This window comes from Carassius auratus, chromosome 42, assembly GCF_003368295.1.
Source record: "Carassius auratus strain Wakin chromosome 42, ASM336829v1, whole genome shotgun sequence".
NCBI lineage: Eukaryota > Metazoa > Chordata > Actinopteri > Cypriniformes > Cyprinidae > Carassius > Carassius auratus.
In genome coordinates this window covers 4,069,220-4,095,612 of record NC_039284.1, presented here as the reverse complement: position 1 = coordinate 4,095,612, position 26,393 = coordinate 4,069,220, and the positions used below count along the sequence as shown (strand labels likewise).

At 41.1% G+C, this 26,393-nt stretch overlaps 1 protein-coding gene and 1 long non-coding RNA gene across 9 annotated transcripts in view; one reads left to right on the top strand and one right to left on the bottom strand.

Annotated features, from left to right (window-relative positions):
- Positions 1-2,170: 2,170 nt before the first annotated feature.
- LOC113060444 (uncharacterized) lies at positions 2,171-9,712 on the bottom strand. Its single transcript, XR_003278251.1, has 2 exons — positions 9,622-9,712; positions 2,171-6,610 (listed from the first exon to the last, which is right to left on the bottom strand). It is a non-coding gene; the product is annotated as an uncharacterized LOC113060444 (long non-coding RNA).
- A 905-nt stretch (positions 9,713-10,617) lies between these two features.
- The window catches only part of LOC113060443 (homeobox protein Meis2), a 56,545-nt gene continuing 40,769 nt past the window's right edge, over positions 10,618-26,393 (top strand). For 3 of the 8 annotated variants that reach the window (XM_026229365.1, XM_026229366.1, XM_026229364.1), the window contains exons 1-7: positions 11,197-11,208; positions 11,560-11,780; positions 12,323-12,464; positions 12,758-12,808; positions 13,248-13,298; positions 13,749-13,898; positions 18,894-19,008. In XM_026229365.1, the coding sequence (XP_026085150.1) occupies positions 11,197-11,208; positions 11,560-11,780; positions 12,323-12,464; positions 12,758-12,808; positions 13,248-13,298; positions 13,749-13,898; positions 18,894-19,008 (742 nt within the window). Of the gene's footprint in view, positions 11,209-11,240; positions 11,412-11,559; positions 11,781-12,322; positions 12,465-12,757; positions 12,809-13,247; positions 13,299-13,748; positions 13,899-18,851; positions 19,009-26,393 lie in introns of those variants that run through there. The other 5 variants (XM_026229362.1, XM_026229363.1, XM_026229367.1 and 2 more) reach the window with 3 other exon arrangements.

The window sequence follows — 26,393 nt, the reverse complement described above, 5'->3', positions numbered from 1 at the left end:
TGCTGGAGAATATCCCAGTGCCTCAGGCCTGGACGGTCAATCACAGTGATTGACTTCAATCATCTAATCACTCATTATGCTCTACAGTAATCTGTGGCCAGTTGCACAGAATGCTTAGACCAGTCTTACAAGTCTATTTTTTTCTTTGAGGTCATAATTAGTTTTTTAAGTCAGTTACATAAAATGTAGATTGGTCTAATTTAAATAAAATAAATAAATACAACTCATTCATTACCCGTTGGTAACTACTAGTTGGTCAGGTTAAGATATGCAACTGGCCCGATGTGTTTACTTCATGAATATTTCTTATTAAGAGTATGTGTGTGTGTGTGTGTGAGAGAGAGAGTGAGAGAGACAGGGAGACAGGAAGTGGCCAAAAGGAAGATCTTTGAGGTGTTATTGTGTGTGTTTCATGATCTTTGAGGTAACACTGAGTGTGCTGTCAGGAATCTACAGGGTCAAATAAAGATGGAAGAGTTGTTTTTTTAGCCAATTCTTGATTTCGTGCCTCTTTAGGATGAACAATAATGCGACATTCACTTGCAGAATGCAAGCTTCTAGAGGCACTTAAGTCTGAAGTTATGAATTTAGGTAAATGGGTGCAGAGCAAGTGGTGGTTTTGTAGGCAAAGATTAATGCATTGCATTTTATGCGAGCAGCTATTGGTAGCCAGTGAAAAGTGATAAACAGAGATGTCGATTAATTGTAAAGGTTTGACAGATCTGACTGGAAGACCTGCCACAAGAGTATTGCAATAGTCCAGCCTGGACAGAACGAGAGCTTGAACAAGGAGTTGTGAAGCATGTTCTGAGAGAAAGGACTTAATCTTCTTGATGCTGAATAAAGCAAATCTGCAGGATCGGACAGTTTTAGCAATGTGGTCTGAGAAAGTTAGCTGATCATCAATCATAACTCCAAGGTGTCTGACTGTATTTGAAGGAGTTATGGTTGATGTGCCTAACTGGATGGTGAAATTGTGATGAAACAATGGGTTTGATAGAACCACAAGCACAGTTCTGTCTTGGCAAGAATGGGTTGAAGGTCATGGACCTTCATCCAGCAAGAAATGTCTGTTAGACAAGCTGAGATGCGAGCAGCTATCGTCAGATCATCAGGATGGAATGAGAGGTAGTGTTGAGTGTCGAGTGTGAGTGTCATCAGCACAGCAGTGATATGAAAAACTATTTTGCTGAATGAAAGAACCTAATGATGCCATGTAGACAAAAAAGCGAAGTGGTCCAAGAACAGAGCCCTGAGGCACCCCAGTAGTTAGATGTTGTGACTTGCATTGCACTTGCCTCAAATTTCAAAGGTAAAATATATAATGTTAGTAAACAAATCCATTTTACCAAATGCATGACAAAAATGTTTGCACTGAACTGTGGGTTTATGTGGGGTTCTGTTCTTAGATCTGCAGTTCATAAAAAGAGGCTATATCTCTACCGTTCTGAAAAAGTGCTGGCAGAGAATTAATTCTCTCAGTAAACAAATTCTTACAGTAAGCCCTTCTGCTATTTTTGCTACATATTTTAATAGATCCCATAATGACACGTGACATCAGGGCGTGACATGTAATGTACGGGTTGAAAATGCTAGGCACGTTGACTTTCACTTAAGCTGGTGAACAATCTCAGCTTCAGTGCGGATAGTGAGGAACTAACTGATCTCTGCTTCTTTACAGATTGCACATATTTTTCCGTCGTGAACGTTGATCTTCCTTCAAAACACCTGGTAAAAGAGTCGCACGATAAGGTGTGTCATCACTACGACACACCATTAGTTCTGGTTTTTGTTCACACAGCACTTGTTCTGGGACTAAACCCGGCAATGTTACTGTACTATGTCCCGACCCGGAATCAATCCCGGGACGTGTTTGCTTTCACACAGAGTACGACCTGACAATGTTCCGGCAATTTTCCGGGTCCAACTTGCAGTGTGAAAGGGGCTTCAGATATATGTAATTTAATATAATAATTGATTGATAATAATTGATACTTTTGATTCCTTTTCTTAAAAATTGTTTAAAGGCTGAAATGTAAAGTTTATGTCTTAAAAGGGTCTTTAAAAGTCTTATATTTGATATTAAATATCCTGCAGATATCCAGATATACTATGGTACCATTTGGAGTAAATATTTTTATTTTTTTAAATAAGCCCTTTTTTACTCTACTCTTTTACTCTTTTTTTTTTGAGAATGTTCTTTAGGCCGCTAATAGGCTGCGTGAATTTAGTAATTTGGCCCCTTAGTATAAATGAGAAAAAATTCTGGCCCTTGTCACTATCAAAGTTGCCCATCCCTGATGTAGGCTAATGGCATGACACATTTAATAACACACATTGCTAAGATTTTGACCCAGTTTGAACCTGTCCAGCCAGCAGAACAATCAGAGACAGCAGCACTAATGCCTTATTCACCAACGCTTTCATTAAATTTAAAGGCATGAAGTAGATGAATGTTCTGATGGAGGATACAAACAGTATCGCACTGCTTTTACTTCAGATGTCATCAATCACACATGAAAGCTGTGAAAGAGAAGCGTCGAGCAAATGGAAAGGGAATCTGAACTGCTTAAAGGAGGTGAGAAAAAAATTGCAGAAATATGGGGGAAAATGTATTTTTTTTAAACGGGCGACTGGCAAGCGAGAGAAACAAAGACGAAAAAGCTAGCTTTGGAGAGAACAAAGTTTCCTTCAACAGAGCAGAAAAAGGCACCTGAATTTATTATTTCATCTTGGCATTTGACAGTTACTGCAGTGCCATCTTCTTATTCTGAGCGTGTCGTATTTTATTCATAAATCCAGAGGTGGAAGAGATGATGGTCGAGTGGAAGAGAGAGAGTCGGACCGGAGAAGAGCGCAGAAGTTCTTTGTTTTGGCTGGGTCTGCAGGGCCGTGCGTGGCCTGTGAGCGGCGTCGCTCCTGACACGGCTAATGATGTACGGTAATGTGCTCTACGCCGGATGACTGCTGACACGAGGGAGGCCGCCATCAGCTTCCGAGGAGAGTGTCTGGAATTCTGGGACACGCTGAAGAAAGCGATTCATTAAATGTAAGACAGGTATGACACCCCACTTCAAGGCGGCGGCAGCAGCTCTGTGTTTGGAGGGGAGGGTTTCTGTGGCCATAGCGGGGAGGAGATGGCAAGTACAAAGGAATGCCTGGCTGTTTTTGGAGATGACATAAAACTAGGAGGCAGGGAAATGGAGGCAGGAGACTGGAAAATAATGGCTAATGGAAGAATTTAGCCTGAGGCGCTATGCCTGCTTTGCCTACTTCTGTATAACTAGTATATTTATAATTCAAATACATACCTTTAATAATTAACCACCACTGACTATTAAAGGAGAATACAAGATTCGGCTCAGTTCTGACTGCATCAAGGAACAAAGGGATGATTCCATCAGTTCTGCTGGACTGTTTGACAGCGACTCCAGAAACCGTCAGCCAAACGCGGTTTGACAGATTGTTGCCAGTCCCAACGAATCACACTTATTTCATGTGGTCCAATTGACCAAAATGTCCGATCTGTAGGTTGGTTATTTGCTGAACAGTTGGATTATTTAGGCCTGGAGTTTGCATTGATTTAAAGCTAAAAGTCACTTACAGACTTCGCTTTACCGTTTGCTCCAATACCAAATGACGAACTCTGATTATAAAGAGACTTCACATTCATGATGTGTAAAGGCCACTGGTCTTCAAAAGTGATAATCTAACCTCATACTAATATTTGTTATAATATTACGCTGCCCTTAGAGTGATATGAGCTCTTAAAGTTATACTAATTTTTTTTTTTTTTTTTATATTACAAATGGCGTTTAAGAATATGTCTATCAAATTAACTACACAACAAAAAACCCATGGTCGGCTCGGTCTATATGTTCTGTCATATTAAACCACAAGCGTTTTATTAAAAGGCTCCAGAAGTTAGACGGTGAGTGTAGGACAGTTCTTTCATTTTTAATAAATGCATACAGTATAACATCTATAATGCTTGTAATAAAATGTTAAAATGGAATAAAAGTAAACATCACAGGAGATCTGAGCGACACATTTAGAAAACGAGTGATATTCATCAATCTGGCAGGAGAATTAGGCTCATAATAAAACATACTTTCCACTTTGAATTCAATTCAGCGCTGTATGCTTTTGTTACAGCACACTTGTGTTAGTGTTATAGAAAAGCCTGCGCTGTTTCCCATCAGGAGATTTTTTTTTTCACCTTTTAAATGACCCATAAAAATGTGAAACAAATGAAACAATATGGTATAAAAAAGAAACGGTGAGTATCTGAATAGGACGTCATCAGTGGATTCATTTATTTACTTGCAGCATCTCTTCAAAGGTTTTTATTACAAATAACACACAAATCCAATTCATAATTATATCTTCATAAATAAATGACACATGATGTATCTTCAGAGTTTATCAGAGAAAATGAACTTGGTGCACAAGAATAACAAAAATACATGCAGGTAGTGCTCACTAGATATCATCAATGGTGTTTCTAACTATCTTCTGTATTTTCCACAGCAGTTCTACAAACAGAGAGCAACACAAATGGAAAACATTTGCATATATGTGATAATAAGCTTGATCATTTGGAGGTGCCACATGTCAGGATATTCCTCTTTGATGTTGCTCATACATATTAAAAGTCCTCTGAGACATCAGGAGCACTTGTGAATTGCGTCTGTTTAATGCTCTGGTGTGTGTGTGTGTGTGTGAGAGAGAGACTTCTGCATGCTGTTAAATTGCTAATAGACTTTTAGTTTACTCGCACAATTATAGTACAGTAATTCACAATTACTTAGTAGTATGGGGATTAGGAAGCCTTGTGCTGCACTGGGATATTTCATTAGTCGTGCATTTCTGCATTTTCAATGGTGAGGTCATGGAGTAAACAGAATTGTAATGTTTACATAGTCTGAGAATGAACATTAAATCTTGAATCCTTCCTTATAATAGCAATGCTCAACTCTTGTAAGATCATAATTCCATCGTACATAAGCACTGAAAAGCATTCTGTCTAAACCTCATGCATCAACTTTGAGTGTGTTCACAAACATGATAATTACAGTGTGTCCCGTTTGTGTTTCTCTAGCTCTGCTGTGCTAGTGATACCTGTTTGATAAAGAATGGAGTGGTGAATCCAGCACAGGAATGAAGGGCTTTCTAGTGCCCTGCACTCATATCCCATCAGCTCCTGACAGTCTGTCAAGTGTTCAGCCACAGGCCAGAACACAACAAAGACCAGAACAGCCAGAACTCAGCCCAACTCACCTCTCCGGGAAACTTTGACAAAGTTTTGACGTGTGACTTTTCTCTGTGTAGTTTCAAATATAGGCCTGTACACACAAACTCTCAAACACACACACACACTCACACTCGCACACACACACAAACTCTCCCTCACACACAAACCCCTATAGATGTGCCTCTGTATGTGTGAGGTTTGAAATAACCATATGTTTTATTTCTTCATCCACCAATTACCTTTTCTTTCGGATATTTCTCACTTCTGTCCATTCTTGAGCTTGAACACAGAGACATTTTACTTCTTTGCAGCTCTCAATAATTCATGGGCTGCTCTTTGGCTGTGTGAATATTTACATGTAAAGTATCCCTCTGAGCTGGAGGAGGGGGCATGTTTATAATGTTAAACACTCAAGCGTCCCACCAGACTGGATTAAGATTCCAACAGTTATGCACACCAACTGGGCCATTGCATTTTTTTTATTTTACTTGCCTCATCATTTAATTTTGACTACATAAATTACAATTCCTCGAAATCCAGCTGAGTGACATTACTGCATTATGCATTTGAGGAAAATGTGCAATAAATTGTACAAGCATTTTTTTTTTTTTTTTTTTTGGTGGAATATGTCACATCTTTGGATTCTTACGATTAAAACAACAGCTGGAGCTGTAACATGAGCGGAAATACGTCATCACGTACGTTTACATTATTCTTTACGATCTTAACATAGGCTTACATCTGCTGTAAAAAAAACTTGTAACATCTAAATTAACTGACATAACAGAAGTCCAAAATACTCTGTAATGTCACTGAATCAACCTAAATACCCCTTACGAAAGTTAAACATGGTTTTACTACAAAGGAAACAAAAAACAAAAAAACACATAGACCACGGTAACCACAAATTAACCATAGTTTTGCGACAAATTTAGTTTAACCATGGTATTTGAAGTAAAAACATGGTTACTACACTTTTACTATAATAAAACCATTGTTAATGTTTTGTAAGGGTGTACACGAATTTATACCAACAAAAAACTAGTGGTGTGTTAAATAGGGCAGAAATCGCATTTTAAGGTAGCAACTGCATGGTTACTTTTTTCATTGTAAGCAGTATTATAATTAATGTTCCGGTAAAACTGTCACTTTTACGCCGCCTCTGAGTGTTTTTGGTGGTTGTGTTGTTCAGCAGCAGTAGTGTGGGGTTAGGGCTGTCACATCCTCGCGCGGTCCCTGTGGCGGGCGTCTCGCGCGAGGCTCCTCTTTGATAATTCACTCTGTATTTGAGTCACTGGCCCCTGTGTTTGACAGTGTGCGGTAATTACCTGGCTCCCCTGCTTGATCACCTAAACTCTTCCAGAACCAAGGGAGATACAGTCAAATGGAAAGATGTTAGAAAAACAAAACAACAACAAAGAAGGCAACGGCATTTATTTGAACACATCGCGAACAGCTATGTGGATTTTACACCTTTAATTTGAACAGGGGAGATGGAAAACAATTCTTCTTAGCATGCGTTATGTGGGGTTTTTGTTTAAATAGCGGGAAATCTGGAGTCCTGAGGGGCCCGTGATTCCCGGAGCTGCATAATGACTGAACCTGTGGAGAGTGGCTTCTTCTAGTTTCCTGTATGATCACACGGTATATTTGGAATACCTGAACTGCCTGGAAGAAAATGATTATTAGCGCTAATGAGTTGTAAGTGACATAAGTGGGCGTGGCTCGTGTTTCAGGACTGTTTTGAAACGCAAGTCATTAAAACTCGTGCAAAACTTTAACCCCTTTAACAGTTAAGCGCATTTCTTCAAAAGTATTAATAACCTACTATATATTGCTATTATTATTATTATTATTATTATTATTATTTTATATAAATAAAATGAAAATAACTCTTGGCTGATCCATACCTTTTTTTTTTCTTTCTTTCTTTTTTCGACACACATTATTACAAATACATAGGGTTTTCTCGCAACACATTAACCTAAAATAAAAAAAGCAATCTCCAAAAAAAAAAAAAAAAAAAAAGACAATCTGCTCTAATAGGAGAGAATACGTAAAATAGGCTAAGTGTCGTAATGACTTTCTAATTGTTGCGGGATATGAGTGGAGTAAATGAAAGGTGTTGGGTGAATTTAATGTAAAGGTGTCAGACCTTTAAGCCTCTTAACGCGCACGAGACGCGCGACACACAGCAGTGAGAGCAGCAACACAAATAACACATTAGTAATCCTGCATTTCTTTCTTTTAATGTTCTTCATGTAGACACAGAAATCTTTTGACATAGGCTATATAGGCCTGGTTCAAGATACATGTTTATTTTACAAGAGTTGATCGGATTTCCGCCGGCGCTATAGCTACTATACTATAGCCTAATTTATTTATTTATTGCTTGTTCGTTTATTAGCCGTATTGTATTCGAATAATTTAGGCTACTATTTTATTTAGTACAATAATAATTATATACCCCCCCTTCTTTAAATCTAAGATATCATCGGATATAGGCCTATTGCACTTCCTAAATGTAGAAAAGGATAATTAATCACAACAATAACAACGCGTTAAGGATTCGTACTCCTTTTTCCCTGCGTGATCCATATTAATACATGTATTTTTTAAGAAAATAATTACACATGTTTTTGATCTATCAGTGATGTTAAATAATAGCTTTCTACATCTAACATTAACGGATTTAACTCGAGGGAAACCTGACACGTGAAACATAATCGCTTAATTTTGAAAATAGCTTTCTCTAATTGTAGAAGATAGCGTGGAGAAATCTACAACAGAAAACTATACTTAACTCTTATAATTTATGAAACAAAAACGAATAAAACAAACAGAAAATGTATCGTATGCGCAAACTCTTCTTTGCCTGTTCATTTCGCTCTTCTCAATTGATCCATGAAAAGCTTTGCTCAAATGAACATAATTTATTCAAAATACATTTCGTCGCTATCTGTATTTCTCAAACGATATCAGTTTTATTAATTTAATTTAACTAGAGTTTACAGTGAGGCGCATGATTGACCCGCCAGGTGTCGCTAAAGAGCTGCAGACAGAAACACACACACACACACACACACACACACACACACACGCACACACTGAGCGTCTCACAGTGCAGTGAGAATAATGCCACTGAAGGAAAATATGCCTTACACACTCCAGAATTTACAGTTCCTCACCAAACTTCTACAAACATTGGAGTAGCACCGCTTTCCTTCAGGGACAGGAATGTCGTGTTCCCTGAGGTCAGGCAGAGTTCACATGGAGAAAATATTATTTATTAGCATAAATATTCACCAAAGAAACAGACCTCCACACCTATAAGAGCCTAAATGATGGAACATTTTCAAATAGAGATGATTAATCTAGAAATCATAGTTTTTTTTTAAATTAAATTCTGAAAATGTTTCTAGTTGAGCATCTGAAAGCATGTTTTCGCTAGGAGCGTATATAGATGATTCTGTAAATCTGTTCATAGGTCGGCTATAAAACAAGAATAACAATTTTAGAACAAACCCATTCGAATTAAATAGGATCAAATAGTTTAACATTTTTAATATTTGACATTATTCAGATTTACATAAACGTTTTTATGTGCTATAAATCTGTTTAGATAAAGATAGGCTATTTCACAAAACTAGAAATACATTTTCCTTTGACTGATGGTTTAGATTTAGATGTTTATTTTATATGATGTTTTTTCATTAAAAACGATAGTGTAAGAAGATGAGTTATATTTGTGAGAGGTTATGTAGAAGTGTTCTCGTGGAAACGGATTGTCAGCCGCAGCTGGACAGAGGCATCGAGAGCTTTAACCCTAAAATGACCTCCGTTTGACACCAGCAGATGAAATTCTACCTCCTGTTAATGCCATCTCCCCCGTTCACTGCACAGATTACACTCTTTTTTATTATTTGTGTAGTATCTACACACGGGTTTATTCGCTCTGTATTTTTTTTTTTTTACTAAATATTTTATTTCATGCATATTGATAAAGACGAAGCGGGTATGGTATTTTAAACATTTTTGAAATCGAAAGCGTGTTTTTCTCTGTCGGTGAAGTTTGCGGGAAACTGTAGTTTTACTATAGTAAAGCCGCTGTGATTACACAGTGGATTAACAAACTGAAAAGTGAAGCAATGCGCACCACTGGATGCTTTAATGCTTCCCAAAACATTTTTAATCAACCGAAAACGTTAACTAACAGAGCATTTCTGTAAAGACATTGATTTATTGGTTGACTTTATAGATGTGTTTCAGTAGATTTTGACGCATAATTTATAAAGTTGTAGTCAACTCTTTTGCTGTGATTGTGTGGAGAGTTGCAGGCTCGGTTCTGTAGGATGTGATGGACTTACCGTGTCTCTCCCGAAAGCTCCTCATCCTCTTCCTCGCGATGAAGCAGTGGTCAGACCGCGCGCGCTCTGTGTCCACTCAGTCGCTCTCGCGCAGTGAACCCTGCACTTCTACTCTCTCCTCGTGCTCTTCCCTCCCCTCTGTCATAAACACAGCACTTTATGAAATCCGTTTTAATTGCTTGCTTCGTTCGAGCTCGAGCCCGTTTATTGAGCTTGTTTGTGGAAACCCCGCACGAGTTCAGCTCCACTAAGCCCTGAATTGTTAATTTCGACATCAAAACAAGTCAGGGTGCTCTAAATGTAGACGTTTATGTAAAAAGCGGTCGATAGGACGGTGATGTCACACGTGCGCGATGCAGGCTCTGATCATTGATGAGGAGCAGTGTTTTAAGGGTCTGTTTGTGGTATTAGGGGCCATCTGTAGCACAATCAATATCATTGCTCCTCCTCTGAAACTTCAGGCCTTCCTAATGATTGATGATCTCGAGGCTCTTTGATAATTGAGCGCGCGATGCACGGCTCACATTTCAATCTTCAAATGCTGTTGGACTAAAGACAGTTTCCAAACATAAACCATGCTTTTGTTTTTCTTCTCGCGTGTGGAAAAGTTTACTGTATTCTAAAAGGGGCCCGTTTTTTCAACCTTGAGGTGCCTCGCACAAGAAAAAAAGGGGGATGTGACACTCGATATCGGTTGTATCGCATCGCTCAGTTATGCATTAAGCAAAGTAGGGCTGAAATGACTTTCCTCTGTCCAATAATGATACTAATAGCGCTATTTTAACGTTTGGACGCGTGCCCAACGCGCCGCGACGCCTCTTCTCAGCGTATGTGAGTGGGATCTGCGGTGCGCGGAGTTGCGTGGCTCCCCCCTCGCGCACTGGACGCTCGCCTCTCGCGCAGGGTTTGGCGTGGAGCTCGTGTAGGACTGGCTGTGCTCAGCGCCACTTCCGGCTTCCGTCATTTCATTCTCCCGCCGATGCGCGCAGCTCAACTCTCTGCGTTCTATAAGCGAGCGAGCGGCCGACCTGCCAACACTCACTGACACTCACTCATCTCATCTCAGACCGCGCCGGAGACCGACGCAATTCCACAAACTCTTCTCTTTTCAGTTTTTACTGTAGCTAGTAATAAAACAAGAAAGCGGACCGGAGGCATAAAGGAGAGAGGGACTTGTGGGATGAAAACGGGGCTAAAAAGATTCATCTTCTCTTGAACATCATCACCAACCATCATTCATTCATTACCTTGACAACCTTTGGCTTTGATTGACAGCTGGAGTGGCAAAAAGCCATGAGACGCGACAGTTTGGTTGCACGCAGGTTGTTGATGGGCCGGCTGTAACCTTCAGTTTGGGGGCTCGACTTTTTTTTCTTCTTTTCTTTCTTTTGGGGGGGCAAAGAGGAAAAGAAGAATAATTGCAAAACTCTTGCTGATGCCTGCGCTCGTTCTGGAAAATAGGAGAATTCGGCAAGTTGCTTGAAAAAGGGGATCTATTGCAGCGCGTGAGTTTGTGAGCGGACTGGGAAATTAAATCTACGACACAGATCCAGAGGTTTATTGGAGCGCAGGCTGATGGCGCAAAGGGTAGGTTTAAAATCTCCAGCACTCACCTCCACTATACACTATCTATCACAGGCCTCGACTGTCGTCGCACGCGCAAAACTCCTTCAGTCTGACGCACTTGATTGGGAATATTCTCCGCGTGTGAGCGCCTGAGCTCCGCTGACGGGCTCCTGCTGCCGCTTTTACAGACAAGCTTCGGGAAGCACAACTTGACCATGTTTTTGGTAATTACGAGCAAATACGCCAGAAAACTTTAGCTCCGCGCGACACTTTTCCCCCTTTCTTTCCTTTCTTTTCCCCTCACACTAGCCCTTTTTCTCTGCAGCCGTGTCTATTTTCCGTGCTCTTCCTGACTCTCTGCTTCTCTTGCAGTACGATGAGTTGGCTCATTACGGCGGCATGGACGGGGTCGGTATGTACGGGGATCCTCACGCGCCTCGGCCGCTGCCGCAGGTCCATCATCTGAACCACGGACCGCCGCTCCACGCCAGCCAGCACTACGGCACACATGCCCCCCATCCCAATGTCATGCCCACCAGCATGGGCTCGGCTGTCAACGACGTGTTAAAGAGGGATAAAGATCAAATTTACGGGTGAGTTCCATATTACTATCGGACCCGTGGACTCCTCTAGTCGGCCTTCTCTTTCCCGTAATAGCCTTTTTTATTTATTCTTATTTATTATTTTTTTCACCACAGTTTTCTGGAACTTTAAGTATTTACTAGTATTAGTATTTTTGTGCTGGGGTTTGCAAGCATTGCTATAGTAGACTTTAACTTTACTTTGCACATTCTTTTTTTTTTTTTTTTACTTGTTTTTACTTACTTGACAAAGAAGCTTGCAGACTTCAGCCTCTAAAAGCTTGCTGCTTTCATTCTATTTAAATTCTAAATCACTGCAGCTCAAAAAAAAAAAAAAAAAAAAAAAAAAAGTCACAAAACCCGATTCTGGCCGAGTGTAAAATGTATTTGATTTATGAATCTTCTCCGAACTGTAGTATCCGAATATTTGTGCTTTGTGCTTTGTTTCGGGACGCAGTCTGTTCCCCGCCGTGCTCGAACTATTAGCTACTCTCTGTTGCTCGTTTAGTTCTCCAGATGATCTGAAGGTTATCGTGCTGTTGTTGTCCCTGCAGTCATCCTCTGTTTCCTCTGCTGGCTCTGGTCTTTGAGAAGTGTGAGCTGGCCACATGCACTCCTCGCGAGCCCGGGGTCGCTGGGGGAGATGTGTGCTCCTCAGACTCCTTCAACGAGGACATCGCTGTCTTCGCCAAACAGGTCTAACACCTCGAGCTTCCCTTGCGTTTACAGCATTCAAACAAAGACACAACTGATCGATTACTTAAAAGCGTCCTTTTCATTTAGGACTGCTAATTAAATTTTCATTTATGAGTTTGGATGTTTTAAGTAGCTACATTAAACGACTTTGTTTTTCCTCTTTAACCAGATTTATTGAATTTTAATGTTTTTATATGTAATTTATTTTATTTTATTATTATCATTATTATTTGTTTGAATTGTTGCAAATATTTCCATCGATTGCTATTAATCTTCATTCTGATTTGTTTTAGGTCCGCGCAGAAAAACCATTATTTTCTTCGAATCCTGAATTGGATAATTTGGTAAGATAACGCTTTAGCATTGCTCGTCTTCAACAGCCGTGCACTCGAGCTCTCTAAAATGAGTGCGACTTATTTTTTTTTCGAGACTTTTTTTCTGCAATGGATCTGGAGATAGTGAAAGTAAATACGAGGGGATCTAATGTGTGGCGGGACTGTTTGAAGTGAGCACGAGAGTATAGCGTGAAATAAGTCGCTGGGATCACCATCAACGCCCTTCACACTTCACACAAGCCAATCATTCCACCCGCAATTTTTAAATAGGCTATATATAAAAAAATATTTTTATTTCTCAAGCACATTATGTAATTATTTCTTATTATTTAATTAGTATTTTTTCCTACTGGAATGGGAGGTTTTGTTCACTGCAAAATTAATGCAACGAATATTAAAATTAAATTGCAAAGAAGGCACCGCTAACGATGTCCGTTTCTCTTTACAGATGATACAAGCCATACAAGTATTACGGTTTCATCTTTTGGAGCTAGAAAAGGTAATCTTTCATTGATTTGTATTGATTTAATTAAAACATAATTTGGATGGATTTACTTCTCTCATCATCAATTTTTGTTGTTGTTGTGTGTGTTAATTTAGGCCTATTTGTTAATTAATTATTATTATTACTTGGTGTAATAAAAATAAGTAAATACATAAATAAATAAATATTATTTGACTAAATGACCCCTGACATAATTTAACATTAAAACCATGTTATTTCCACGTTCCGTAGATAGCGGTTTAAACGGAATGTGACAGCAATATTCTTATTTATTACTTATAAGCCTAAATAAATAATTTCAGGAGCAAGTGATAGTTTCTGCGAAGGTCTGTTAGCGTGTATGTTTGTCGATGAACTTGTTGCATGTGTCTCTAGAGAATAACAGCATCGCTATCATCTCTCTATTGTTCCTGCTTTAATTGCGGCTCTTTTCTCTGCTCAAAGGTGCACGAACTCTGCGATAATTTCTGCCATCGGTACATCAGCTGTTTGAAAGGGAAAATGCCCATAGATTTAGTGATTGATGAACGGGATGGCAACTCAAAATCAGACCACGAGGACATCTCGGGATCTTCCACGAACTTAGCCGATCATGTAAGTAACAGCTGGTTCATAGTTTCTGCGATGGGTGTTATATGTAGCCTATAGCATGAAATAGTAACGTGGACGGAACAAATGGCTAATAACATATAAGATATGATATTATTAAATTGACTCTAGGCTGGAAGTTTCAGTTGAAATTTCTGAACATGTGGCTTGTGAGCAAAAACAGTGTGCTTATGGAAATCTCATCTTTTTTATTTTTTTATTTAGTGCTGGTAGTTGTTGTAGGGATTATTTTATGTTTTATATTTTAGTAGGCCTATGTCTTTATCTTGGGCTTTGTAAATCGCAACTGCACAACTGCTAAAACAAATTAATATACAAGACATGAATAAGTTTGGCGTTCGTAGATATTTTATGTGAGTTTGCACACTATTTTGTTTAAAGTTAAGAGACTGAAGGTTATAACGTGCTTCTTCTCTGTAGTTCTCCAGGGTGATGGTGTGTTTAGTGGACTCTTACTGATCTGAATTCAGCTTTATATGTCAGTGACAGCGGCTGTTGTAGATGTAATGTTGGGGAAGAGAGAGTTTTCCGCGTCGTGTAGTTCATATCGAGCGTCATGTGTGACTGTGAGGAGTTCACAGGCTTCTGAGCATCAAATCAAACGAGAGACATTGAGGAGAATCGATTAAAAACCGGGGAGACATTCAATTAAACCAGTTAGCTACATTTTTATATAGGCCTACTTATAAACTCGTAGTGTAAAATATGTGTCTTTAAGTGCAGAAATAAGACACGCTGTTTCTCTGCCGATTGTTGTTGGTTTAATTTAGTAAACTTATGATAAAAGGCGAGATGTCAGTTGTCCATTGGAGAGGACATGTGAACACCGAGGCCGAGCAGAAAGCGCATTAGAGCTGTGTGTAGCCAGAGATTTCCATCTGCGCTTCATTTTAAACACGGTCTTATCTTATTACTTCACGTTACAAATGTTTGTCTGATGAGCTGAATATACACGGGGAGCTTTGATAGCTGCTGAAGGAATATTATTTTTTTTAGCTTGCTGCTTTTATAAATATGTAAGCATGTGCAAGCATTAGTTAGAATGCTTTGTGTGTGTGTGTGTGTGTGTGTGTGTGTGTGTGTTTTGAGGTCCAAACGTCACATTTGCATAGTGTGCATGTGCGGCAGTGTTTGTTAATGAGAATAAATGATCTCTCTCTCTCTCTTCACAAAGTGAGAAGCGCAGATCTGCTCTGATGTTCAGCACTAAACACAAAGCAGACGAGCGCTCCGATTCAACTACTAAAATTACGAGCTTCAGATTTGGCCATTTCATTTGGATCTTGCTATTCTTTTATATGGCATTGCTTTTTGTGTGTTTGAGGACAGCAGTTTGATAGTTGGATATGCAGATTTATTTAGGTTGTACCTATCTCATTCAGCTTTGATATGCATTTTTAATATATTTTGCCTGGGGCTACATCATTTGGTGAAAGTTGCTATGCTGGGGATGAAGGACGTCTCTCTCTCTCTCTCTCTACCTGCTGTAGGCTGTGAATAGAGGCAGTTTTATTCACTATTGACTGCTGTATTGTCTTTCAGTGTGGTTTATAGTGCTATAAGGCCGTTGTCAGGATGCCATTATATTTTTGATTTGCCTCATGTTACTGTCCCACCCCTTAAAAACATTCATCCTGCAGTTATTTAAAAATAAGATTAGAAATTAAATCAAACACAGCTGTATGATAGAGACTGACATGACTTGTTTAATGCTCTTTTTAAATAATATAAAAGATGTCTGCATTCTCTGTTCACTTTGTCTAGTTAATAATCGGTTAACAACCAGTTAATAACAGAGATACTAATTTAAATTTCATATGATTTATTTTAGTTTTTAGTTTTTCTCATAGTTGGACAAATATAAAAAAGCAGCTCATATGTTGATGGTGTTTTTGCCTCAGTGTAATCACTTTGATTTGACTGTGAGGTTATGAAATATATTGTCCTAATTGTTTGTGGTTATAATAAATAAGAAAACTAAGTCACATATAGAAATACATACAAAAATAAACAAATAAATAAACAGAAAATTGTGTGAGTGTGCTGTAGTGATCTCTCTCAAGTAGAGTATGTCCAGTCGCATGTAATACTGAAATAGTGTATTTGTGATGATAAAGTGTTGACATGAGCACAGTTTCCAGGTCCTCCTCTAGATCTGGTGTTGAGATGCAGCACTGATCTGGGTTTGACTGATCTCGTCTGGACACACTCTCACTTGTTGCTGTGCAGCTTCTGTTAGTGCTTCAGGAGGATCACTTGGGTGGGTTTCCAGTTTAATAAATTCATGGATTTCAGAAAAGGCACTTGCTGATAGGCAGAAAGTATAAGTTGGTAACCATGAGTTTAGTTGGTGTAAATTAATCTATGCAGTTGGGTAAAATAATATTTTAATTTGGATCCCACCATTTACATTTTTTCAGCATGTTTCTTATATAATAAGTGAGGTGTGCTTTTGCCTTTCTATGTCAAGCAGAAGAGCATTAAACACATTCAGTCACGTCTCTTAAAATGCTGGGCTGTCAATTACTGGAGCTCAGCGAAGGCTCGTTCTCACTCTTGTCAGATAATTGGCAGTTTCGCTCTGAATAGTCATTCTGAGATGCTCCAGACTGTCCTTTAACATCTTTTGGGAGCCCTGGTGTAATTACATGTTAAATTCAGCAGAGCTGTGTGTGTATCTGACTCGCAGGAGACACGGAGAAAGGTCAGGGGCTGAAGATGCGCTCGCTTGTGTTTCGCTGGGGGTTTTCTGTGAGTGTGTGTTATCTAGTGTAGACTGCAGGGCAGGTGTAGGTCAGTGCTGGATCGTCCGCTCTCCGTCACACCATTGTCTCCAGCTTTATATGAATCAGATCTTGTGTTATGAGCGTTGAGTCTGTGACCCCGTGTGACACGGTGACCCTCTATCTTATTCTGTATCTGCTCTATTGTGCCGGGGCTGTGTTTGCGGCTCTTTAACACAATTAGAGGCGAGCACGCAGCGCTGCGTTTGACTCCTCATTATCCGCAGCGATGGGGAATATCTCTTTCCTGGGTGGGGTGGAGGCTCTCTCAGCCGTTTGGGTCACACGATGTCTCTCACTCGCTTTCTTTACAGCTTGTTTGAACTTTAATGGACTCTTGGGAGCCCTGACAACTGTTTTGTTGTGAGAGAGAGAGAGAGAGAGGGGCGGCTGCATTATTCATAAGTGGGAAAGGGCTGTTGCTTTTTTGCTGCCGAGTGGCGTGAGGAAACTGGATATCAGCTGCAGAACTCTGGGAAACATGTGAGCGTCAGCACTTCTGGACCTGCGGCTGTGTTCGAGTGTGTGTTTGTAGGCCTGTCTCGCGGCGGTGAGCGTCTCAGATACAGGAAACAGAAGTTAGAATAAGCCACGCTGGAGCTGGTTCTCAGTGTATGACGCTTCAGCTGAACCGCATCACTCAGGCTCTTTTCTTTCCACTCTCCTCTAAACACATGCTGTAAACCTCATCGCCCTCGTCATATGAAACAATTACATGAACAACTCATATTTATCTCAGATAAACACTGCAGATACACTGTTATCGTTTTGGGAAATAATAAAAAGAAATGGCATAAATCATATACCTCTGTGATCTTTTGGAATAAAATAGTTTGATGTAATATGAAAACATACTTCTGATGAATTCCAGCAGCTCTAGTGTATTTGATCTGAGTCTGATCTGAACCTTTGAGCAGCACATGATGCTGCTGCACACCTAGAACAATAACTATAACTATTATCATAATTATATTTATTTCCACTCTAATGAAGAACATCTTCCTGTAAGTGAAAGAGATATTTCTATCAGATTTAACCTGTACAAATCAGCTTTGCTGGTATATAATTAATTTTAGTCAATTTGGTGATATGAAATAAAATGTTTGACTTCAACAAAACTAGCTAATTTCATTGTTGCCATTTTTAGGTTATAGTGTTTCATAGATTACATGCAGATGACTCTCCGAGTGTGTGTGTGTGTTAAAGTCTTTTTTACTTGCTGGAGTGGCAAAGGAAATTCCTCCTCTTGCTCGTCTATGTGTAACACAGATAAAGCTCTTCCTGTACAGTACAAATCCTGTTTCCCCGCGGCCCGATCAGACCCTGAGAAACCTCAGGAAGGGTGAGGAGGAGATGCCCTCTTACACATGACACACAGCCCTCACTGTGTGTGTGTGTGTGTGTCAGATTAGATACTGTGTTTGCTGTTTGTGACAGTCGAAATGACGAATTGCTGCTCAAAACACAGACATTTAGGTTGAGTGTTAGAGTTCAGCCAAGTTTGTGTCAATCCAGACTTATTTTTTTGTTATGCAGAATGTCCAAGTTGCTTTGTCTTTTCCATAAAGTCACTGAGAGAGGATGCTGTTGAGCATTAAAATGACAACAGTATCATACCAGTCATCTATTTGACTTGTGAACTGTATTTAAAGTCATGTTCTGCTTAGTATGAGGAGCAGACAAACACTTCATTCCCTGACAACCGTGAGACATTCTGCTAAACACCTGTCTGAGTTTCAGAGAAGAAAGTTATGGCAGTGTTTTTGTTATGAAGTATTAAGAATGCTGATCATGTAATGACACAGTTGGATGGCTGCTGTTGTGTTGTGTTGTTTATATCATTGCAAAATGTACACTATATTATCACACAGCTCTATACATAAGGTCAGATACATAAGTACGTTCAGTTCGATCTGTATACAGTGTGCTCACAAAAGCAATATATACATACAACACATCTCAAAAGCATGATTGTTTATATTGTATTATCTTCTAAATGTGACAATAAGGGATGAAGATATTAAGCCATTATAAACTGATGATCTTTGAAATAATGAGTGTGTAGATGTGTATCTGAATGGTGAAGGGTTTGTGGGTCTGTGTTCTGCACGTTCTGCTCATTCACGGGTTCTCTCTCTCTCTCTTTGTGCTGTGGATGGGGAACGTGGACGGATGGATCCGCTCTGACCGTCTCCAGAACCCAGCGTCCTGGAGAGATCATGATGACGCCACGTCCACACACTCGGCCGGCACGCCAGGACCCTCCAGCGGAGGACACGCGTCACAGAGCGGAGACAACAGCAGCGAGCAAGGTGAGTCCTGGGGTGAACCTGTGCTGAACCATATCTGACATGACACAAACACTGTTTACTGCACACGCAGGCCTGACAGTGTGAACATGCATGTGTGTGACCATCCAACAGTCCCCATTTGTTTCCATTCATTAACTGAAAAAACAAAAAACTAAAAAACTTTTTTTAAAGTGATTCCAATGACATCATTATTGTTATAGCTGTGGTGTGGACTCACACCATTATTAAAACTTCATAGTTATCATTCTTGTTGTGAACAGGACCCTTAGGGTTAGGTGAAAAAATATCATTAGCTCACTATACAAATGTGTATAGTCTACTTATGATATAGCAATATATATATAATAGAAATATAATCTAGTGTATGCTCCATTGTGCATCTGTGTGTGATGGAGCAGAGGAGAGTGTTATTGATCACGCTGAAGTCATAAGTACCAGTGAGCTGTAGTTATCGACTCTCTCACACTGGATCCAGTAACGGCTGGTCGATATGGGCTAACTCACTTACGGTACGGCACCCAGAACTGCCTCCAAGCCATCCGGTCAAGCCCCGGGCCGAACGAAACCAAACAGAGAGAGAGGAGAGACAGAGACAGAGACTGACAGAGAAAAAGACTTGACAGAGAGAGAGAGAGAGAGAGTGAGACCGGACACACAGAGAGAGACGAGAGAGTGATACAACAGAGAGAGACAGGACAGGATGAGAGAGAGGACAGAGACAGAAGAGAGAAGAACAGGACAGCAGTCCCGAGCAGGCCGAGACCTGCAGCTCTATAGCAGTAATGCAGCCGTCCTCCAGTGGACTGTGACCTTTCACCCCGGCCAGAAGAACAGACGCCTCATTTCTCACATTCTTTCAATTATGTTCACGCTTCACGCACTCAGTCCACACACACACGAGGCAGGACAAACGCGAGTTCCTAAAAGAAAGATTATGGGACAGCGCTGGAAAGTGTGTGAGAGACACAGACTGGTGACATAGTTTCTGATAACTCTGGATTGTTGTTCTGGTTTGTGAACAGGCTTACACAGTATCATTCTGATACACATACGTCTGTGTTATTGTCTGTACTTTTGAGGGTTAAATGCCTTAAAATGTCATCACAGTGTATTAGTATGTTTTTAAGAACATAAATACTAATAAACATCACCTGAAATGACATTTATATTTCAGTTAGTTCCCTAGAAAACATTTCTCAGTTTTGTGTAGTTTAAGTTGAAGTACTAAAATAATTTTAACTTGAACTGAATAACAACTATACATTTATATTTTAAAAAAGTAAAAACTAATAAAAATCGTCACACGGCCAGACCTAAAACTTGCTCTGTGCACTCAGGCATTATACACACAACATCATGATTTTCTGTGAAGCTGCTTTGAAACCTTGTGTATCGTGAAAGCACTGAACAAATACATTTGACTTGACTTAACATCAGTCATTAGAGAGGGATCCATCCATCTCAGTCTGTGTGCAATCAGTGCTAACTGACGACAGCAGCGTGCCTGTTCAGTGTTAATGAGTTAATGAAGTCATCAGACCATCATACATCTTCACACACACGAGTGTGCTCAGTGTCATCCGCTCATACACACTCTTTCTGTTCAACATCAGCTCTCTGTGCTTCCAGCGGATGAGAGACTTCATTTCACTGGCTGGGATGAGCGGGAATTTCTTCCGCTTTCCAGAGCAGATTTTAGGAAAATCAAATATCATTTTTGGCCCTCATGCACTGACAAAAACCGGCAGACCTGTGTAACTATGGATTCTCTGCTATAGAAATGATTACCTTTAATTGTTTCTGTGCTTTAAAGATTTCAGATTATCCATGTCATATTAGAAATCATCAATAGCAATCACATCTTTCCTTGTTCACGAGAAGCGTTCAGTCTGGAGCACATGACCTCCGGACTCCTGGTCCCTGCACTACAGTCACATCTGTATCATCTGTACTGCAGCACTGTGTTTGTTCATCTCAGTGACCGCAGATGGACGTGGTCATGATTTAACACTGCTGGTGACAGTTGGAGACAAATAACAAGCACAGTAAACCTCACAGACAGAAGAGAAATTAGATTAGTGAAAGCAAGGGAATACTTTACATGCCTGCTCAATTCTAGCGGCTTTATTTGCACTGCGCTGGCCCTTTAAACAACGCTGCTGCTGTGCTGAGTGTTTTTTTCGGTCTCTTGTTTTAGCACGCTGTGCCTAAAGGGGTCAGCCAAGAAGTCACCCTTAAGAGGTGATAATCCCATCACACTGGTCTCCAGCGCTGCTTTTCCCAGATGGCATGAGCGGTGCTGTTCTCATGAGAGTCTGACCCGTGTGTCTGTGCCAGCAAGGGGTTACAGAGGCCAGCGCTGTCTAAAGCAGTGCTTCTCAACCAGTGGGTTGTGACCCAAAAATGTGTCTCAGGTCTGTTCTGATGGGTCTCAGACAGTAGGAATAACACAATAATGGACAAACAAAGTGTACTGTAAACTTAAAAGGGAAGAAAAACTATTCTCTTATCTTTAATTGTTGACAATATCATCTTATTCTTGATAGAAAACATAAGACAGATGAACATGGACAGACTGTGTGACACCCTCATCTTCAAAAAACACCAACATCACTACACAGAGTCAAAGAAAATGCAACCCAAATCTAAAATACAGGATAAAGCTAAAAGCAAATGTTATGTTAATACTTAAATGTAAATTCATATTATCGGGTACATGCAGTTCATATAAATTCCAATGCACATATCTTTAGGACATTTTTGTTTACGTCTGTATATTGTCTCTTATTGTTGAGAAGCACTCCTGTGGGACCTTCACTGCCAGGTCCACCTGCTCATTTTGCCAATTGAAGGTGTACTTATTTCGCCATTAACCTCTTCTGCTGCAGTATCCATCCCCTCGCCCCTATTGTGTTTGTCCATTGGGCTTTACGCCCCTCCGCTCCCTAATCTCGCCCACCTCCTCCCTCCAAACACCCAGAATGCTCAGGAAGGGCTTGTGTTCAGCGGTGTGGTCTCTGAAGCACGTCACAGTGCCGATGCCCCACAGGTATCTCTCGAAGGAGTGGGTGGATGAGAAAGAGATGCTGCCTTCCCGAGCCCCGCTAACGTATTTATGCAAATCTTTTTGGGCATTATTGCTGATAAGCTCATTTTATAGTCTGATTTCCGCTCCCTCGTGTGCCATAATGAGTCGTTGAGCATGGGGAGCGTGTCGGGGAAGAGTGCCAATCCATCCATCCGTCCATCCGTCTGTCCGTGCGCTGAGCACACTGTCCTGACGTTCTGTTTGAGGAGACAGGGACGGAGGGGTTTGATGCTGGTTAGTGCTATTAGCTCTTGTTATTGGAGGCAGCCCTCTAATAATTTCTAATTACCCTAAGGAGGTATTAGGAGTGTTAGTCAGCAAGGATAATTTCTTATTTGCACGCCTCGAGCGGTGAGCTCTCTAGAAGAACAGAGGCTAATGTGCAACAAAACAAATCAACGTGCCACGCAGGGCTGCGGGCTTCAGGGAGGAGGCCGAGATAACGCTCATTATGCATCATGGTAATTCATTTAGAATGTTATCAATTTCAGAATAGAGGCCCATACACACACACACACACACACACACACACACACAAACCATTAAAAAAGGATGAGGAAATGTTCAAACACTGCCTCCTAGTCTGTTCAGGTAGCTCCAATTACACACTTTCCATGTTTTAAGGCTGTTGAATGTTAAATGCTACCTCCTCATTTCCTCTGATCTCATACCCCCTTGAAATGTTTTTCATAGTGAAACACAAAATAAAATCTAAGATAGGACTCAATTTGTTCATCTGGAACTGAGTGGGTGTTTCATACCAGAGTTTGTGGCAAATTGTGAAGGACTCAATTGTGAAACTTAACTGACCTTAGTGATCATATAAGAGGCACATTTTGGTGATGAACTGTTCACAATAATTCCAGAAGCATGAATTAAGAAACTAGAGTTAATTTAATTTTCTCACTCCTGAGACATATCGTCCCATGAGAACTGTTCTTGGTTCCATTTGATTTTAATTGCAGCAGCACAGCAATACTCATCTTTCTCATGATTCCTCTTTTTCTGCTTAAAAGCATCTTTCCTCGTCCCCTCAGAACTAGAATGACTTAATCTCTTGAAACAATTGGAGGAAGTTCAAGGAGAGAATGTTTAGATGTCTGAAATGTAATACCAAACAATGGCATCTCGCGATAGCAACCAATTTTCCACATTCGACATCCTCCAGTGGAAAAGCTTTACTAGTCATGAGGGAAAACACAAGTGTAGACAAAGCACAAAACCAAACAAGGCAAAAAAAACATGTTGTGTTTAGCGGTGTTGCGGGGTCAGGCCTTCATTGTGTGTTTCTCGCTGGGCCGCGGTCCTCAGACAACCAACTGTCTGCGGGAGACATCTGCGATTCCGACCTGCCGACCCTCAGAAGCGCTCTGAAGTGAGGGAATGCTGCCTTTAGCCCTCACACGGCCCGCAGGACAAACTCCAGCGCTATTAAGAAACAGAGAGAGAGACAGAACAAGAGGGAGACAGGCAGAGCCGGCCGAAGCGCGTCAGAATGGTTTTGTTTCTTCCTCAAAGGCCTCGCGGTCTGTGTTCCTCAGATGCCCATGAGATCATTTTCCATCTTTATGAGTAAAGAGCAGCTCTGTGCTGGAGAGGTTACGCTGGCCTGATGAGGAGCCGCTGTTCACAGCACCTGCTGTTGGGTGGGCCAGCGTCCAAGCGCATCGTTGGGCTGTAAATGAGTCACGTTCCCCGCAGTTCCGGAGGCGCCGGCTGCAGCTAGAGTGACCTTTGGCTGGAGATCTTTGGCGTCTCGTCTCAGTTCGACTCATGCTACGTCGGCCTGCTTACGCCTCGCTGGGGTCACCGGGTGAGAACACAGTCCGCTTCCACCAAATTCGCCTATTTTCCTCGATACGTGTAACACGTGCATTATACTGAAGAGAAGCTGTTGTTTCTCCCCTCTTCTCGCTGCCTTTGATTTTCCTGATGGTTGAAGTTGTTGTCTCCGCTTGGGAGCTTTAGGGGAATGGCTGCATCTGCTGTTGAGATTTTACAGGAAGAGAAAATTGAAAAATCAATAAAAAGCCAAAAAAGAGTGAGACAGAAAAAAAAAATACACAGAGGGTGAAAAGCAAAGCATGGCTTTGAAGAAGCAGACAGACATAAAGCTGCTCATAGATTTCAGATGTGTTTTTGGACTAATTCAGGGGCACAATTAATTCATTGAAATGCTGTACTATAGCCGTGCCACATCCGTATACCACACCCACATCAGGCAACCGTTTTCCAAAATGTCTTTGTTTTACAAAGACCAATGGAGGATTCAAGCGATGCAAGCCTATGAATGTTCGAAGCTCCACGGTCACTGGAGTTGCTGTAATCTGAACCTACTTCTGCAAAACACTGGTTAAGAAGGAGAATCTTCTAGGTTTGGTTTAAAAGCAGCACCGTGGAGCATCTAAAATGAGAACAAGTAAGGTGAATTCAGCTCAGCTGGGCCACTTTTTGACGTTAAGATGATTTTCACCTGAATTCCCTCTGCCCGAATGGAACGAGTTTCTGAGTTAACTTAAACACAAGAGACAGTCGATTGGAAACTCATCACCAACTGATTAACACAAGTCTCTCTCTCCATTAATGGAGTCCTGCTCATTATTTTTACATTCGTGGAAGAGTGCTTGAACACTGGCATTGACTGTGGGAAGGACAGCGGGCCGCGGTTATTGACTTGTAAAGGAGTCGGTAGAAGTGTCTGGATAAGACGCGAGCTTCTCCTGCTCTTGTAAAGCGGTATCTGATTTCTCTGCTAGTTGGGTCCCCAGAGGGGCCGCTGGGCTGATGGGAGCTCACAGCTGCTGCAGAGAAGAACGCACACGTGAACTCTGGAGGTGTTCCCAACGGAGAAAAGCATCTCTGAACTACAGGAGGACGCTTGTGTTTGTGCGTGACGAAGTACCTTGATACATTTGCTCACTAAATCGGGATAGATATTAATATGAATAAGATCGTGCACATTTTTTTTTCAATCACAATCATGTTTTCAGAATGTACTGTGTTATACATGTATCGTATCAAGGCGATAGTTGGCGATACCCAGCCCTAGACAGCAGAACAGCACAGCAGCATTGGACAGCTGCAGCCAGTAGAACGCTGACTAATTTATGAGAGCAAACTGCACATGTGCGTGCAAGAGAGAATCAGAGGAAGTTCTCATTGACTCTGCAATGAGGTAGCTGAGGCCCATGGGGGGGGCTCTTCACAGTTTGAACTTCATCAGGGGCTGCACTTAATCAATACGCTATCGGAAAAAGAATTAATTACCAAAGCAGAATAAAACAGCTGCATTTTAAACGGAGGCTTCATCAATGCTTTAATCTCCTGCTTTCAGCTCAGGTGCCCTGAGGAATCGCTCTGACCGCGTGTAATGAGGAACTCAGGGACTTTACGCCCCACACAACCCTTTCTCTCTTTCACAAACACATCTGCCTTCCTAAACTGTATCTCCATCTGCACAGAACCCCTCCGCCCATCCAGCGTCCCCTCTCCTGCATTCCCTTCCCACCAAATTCCAGTCGTCCCAGAGATGAGGCAGGGTATTAATGTGGAAATATCTTCTGTAGGGCCGCTGGAGAGAGGCACGCATTCCTAAAGTGAAAGGGACTGAACTGTCGCCCGTCCGTGGCCTGCCCCATCACCGATACCCCCACCTCACCCTTGAGCTCTCCTCCAAACTGCATTTCAAGTAGGGTTGAGTAGGGGTTATGGGTGATGAATTGGGTTTTTAGTGAGCTCATTAGGAAGCCAAACAGAGTCGAGACGCAGCGGAACGGAGTGGGGCCGCGGTGCAGCAATCAGTTCTGCTTGCTTTGTTCCGTGCCTCCAGGACATTTGTAAGCGAAAGTTCAGGGCAGACTGCTGATGAGAGAGGCCTGCCGAATGGAGCCCGCGATCTGATGGTTGACTTGTTGGTGTAGAACCTTTAATTCGCCGGCTTCTTCATGTCTCATGTCCTATCGGCTGCAGTGTTTCCCCGTAAGCCCATCACTGATGCCCGGCTCTGGAAGGCAGAGCGGAGCGGAGCATGTGTAATAACTCCAAGGTGTCTGCTGAGTCCATGTTAGTCTAAAGTGCAATTGAGGGTGGAGAATCTCCATAAATACAGGTTTTGTGTGCAGAATCAGACCCTCAACAATCTCATGGTTTGAGGCAGGACTTTGATCCCTTGTCTTGAGGTGAATGAAGTCGAATCAAGTGCAGCTTTGTTTCAGTCTTTCTCTCAGCTCATGTAGTTTATAATGTTGCATTCGCAGGCCGTAGAAATCCTGTTTTGGTGATAATTTGCTGTAGTAAT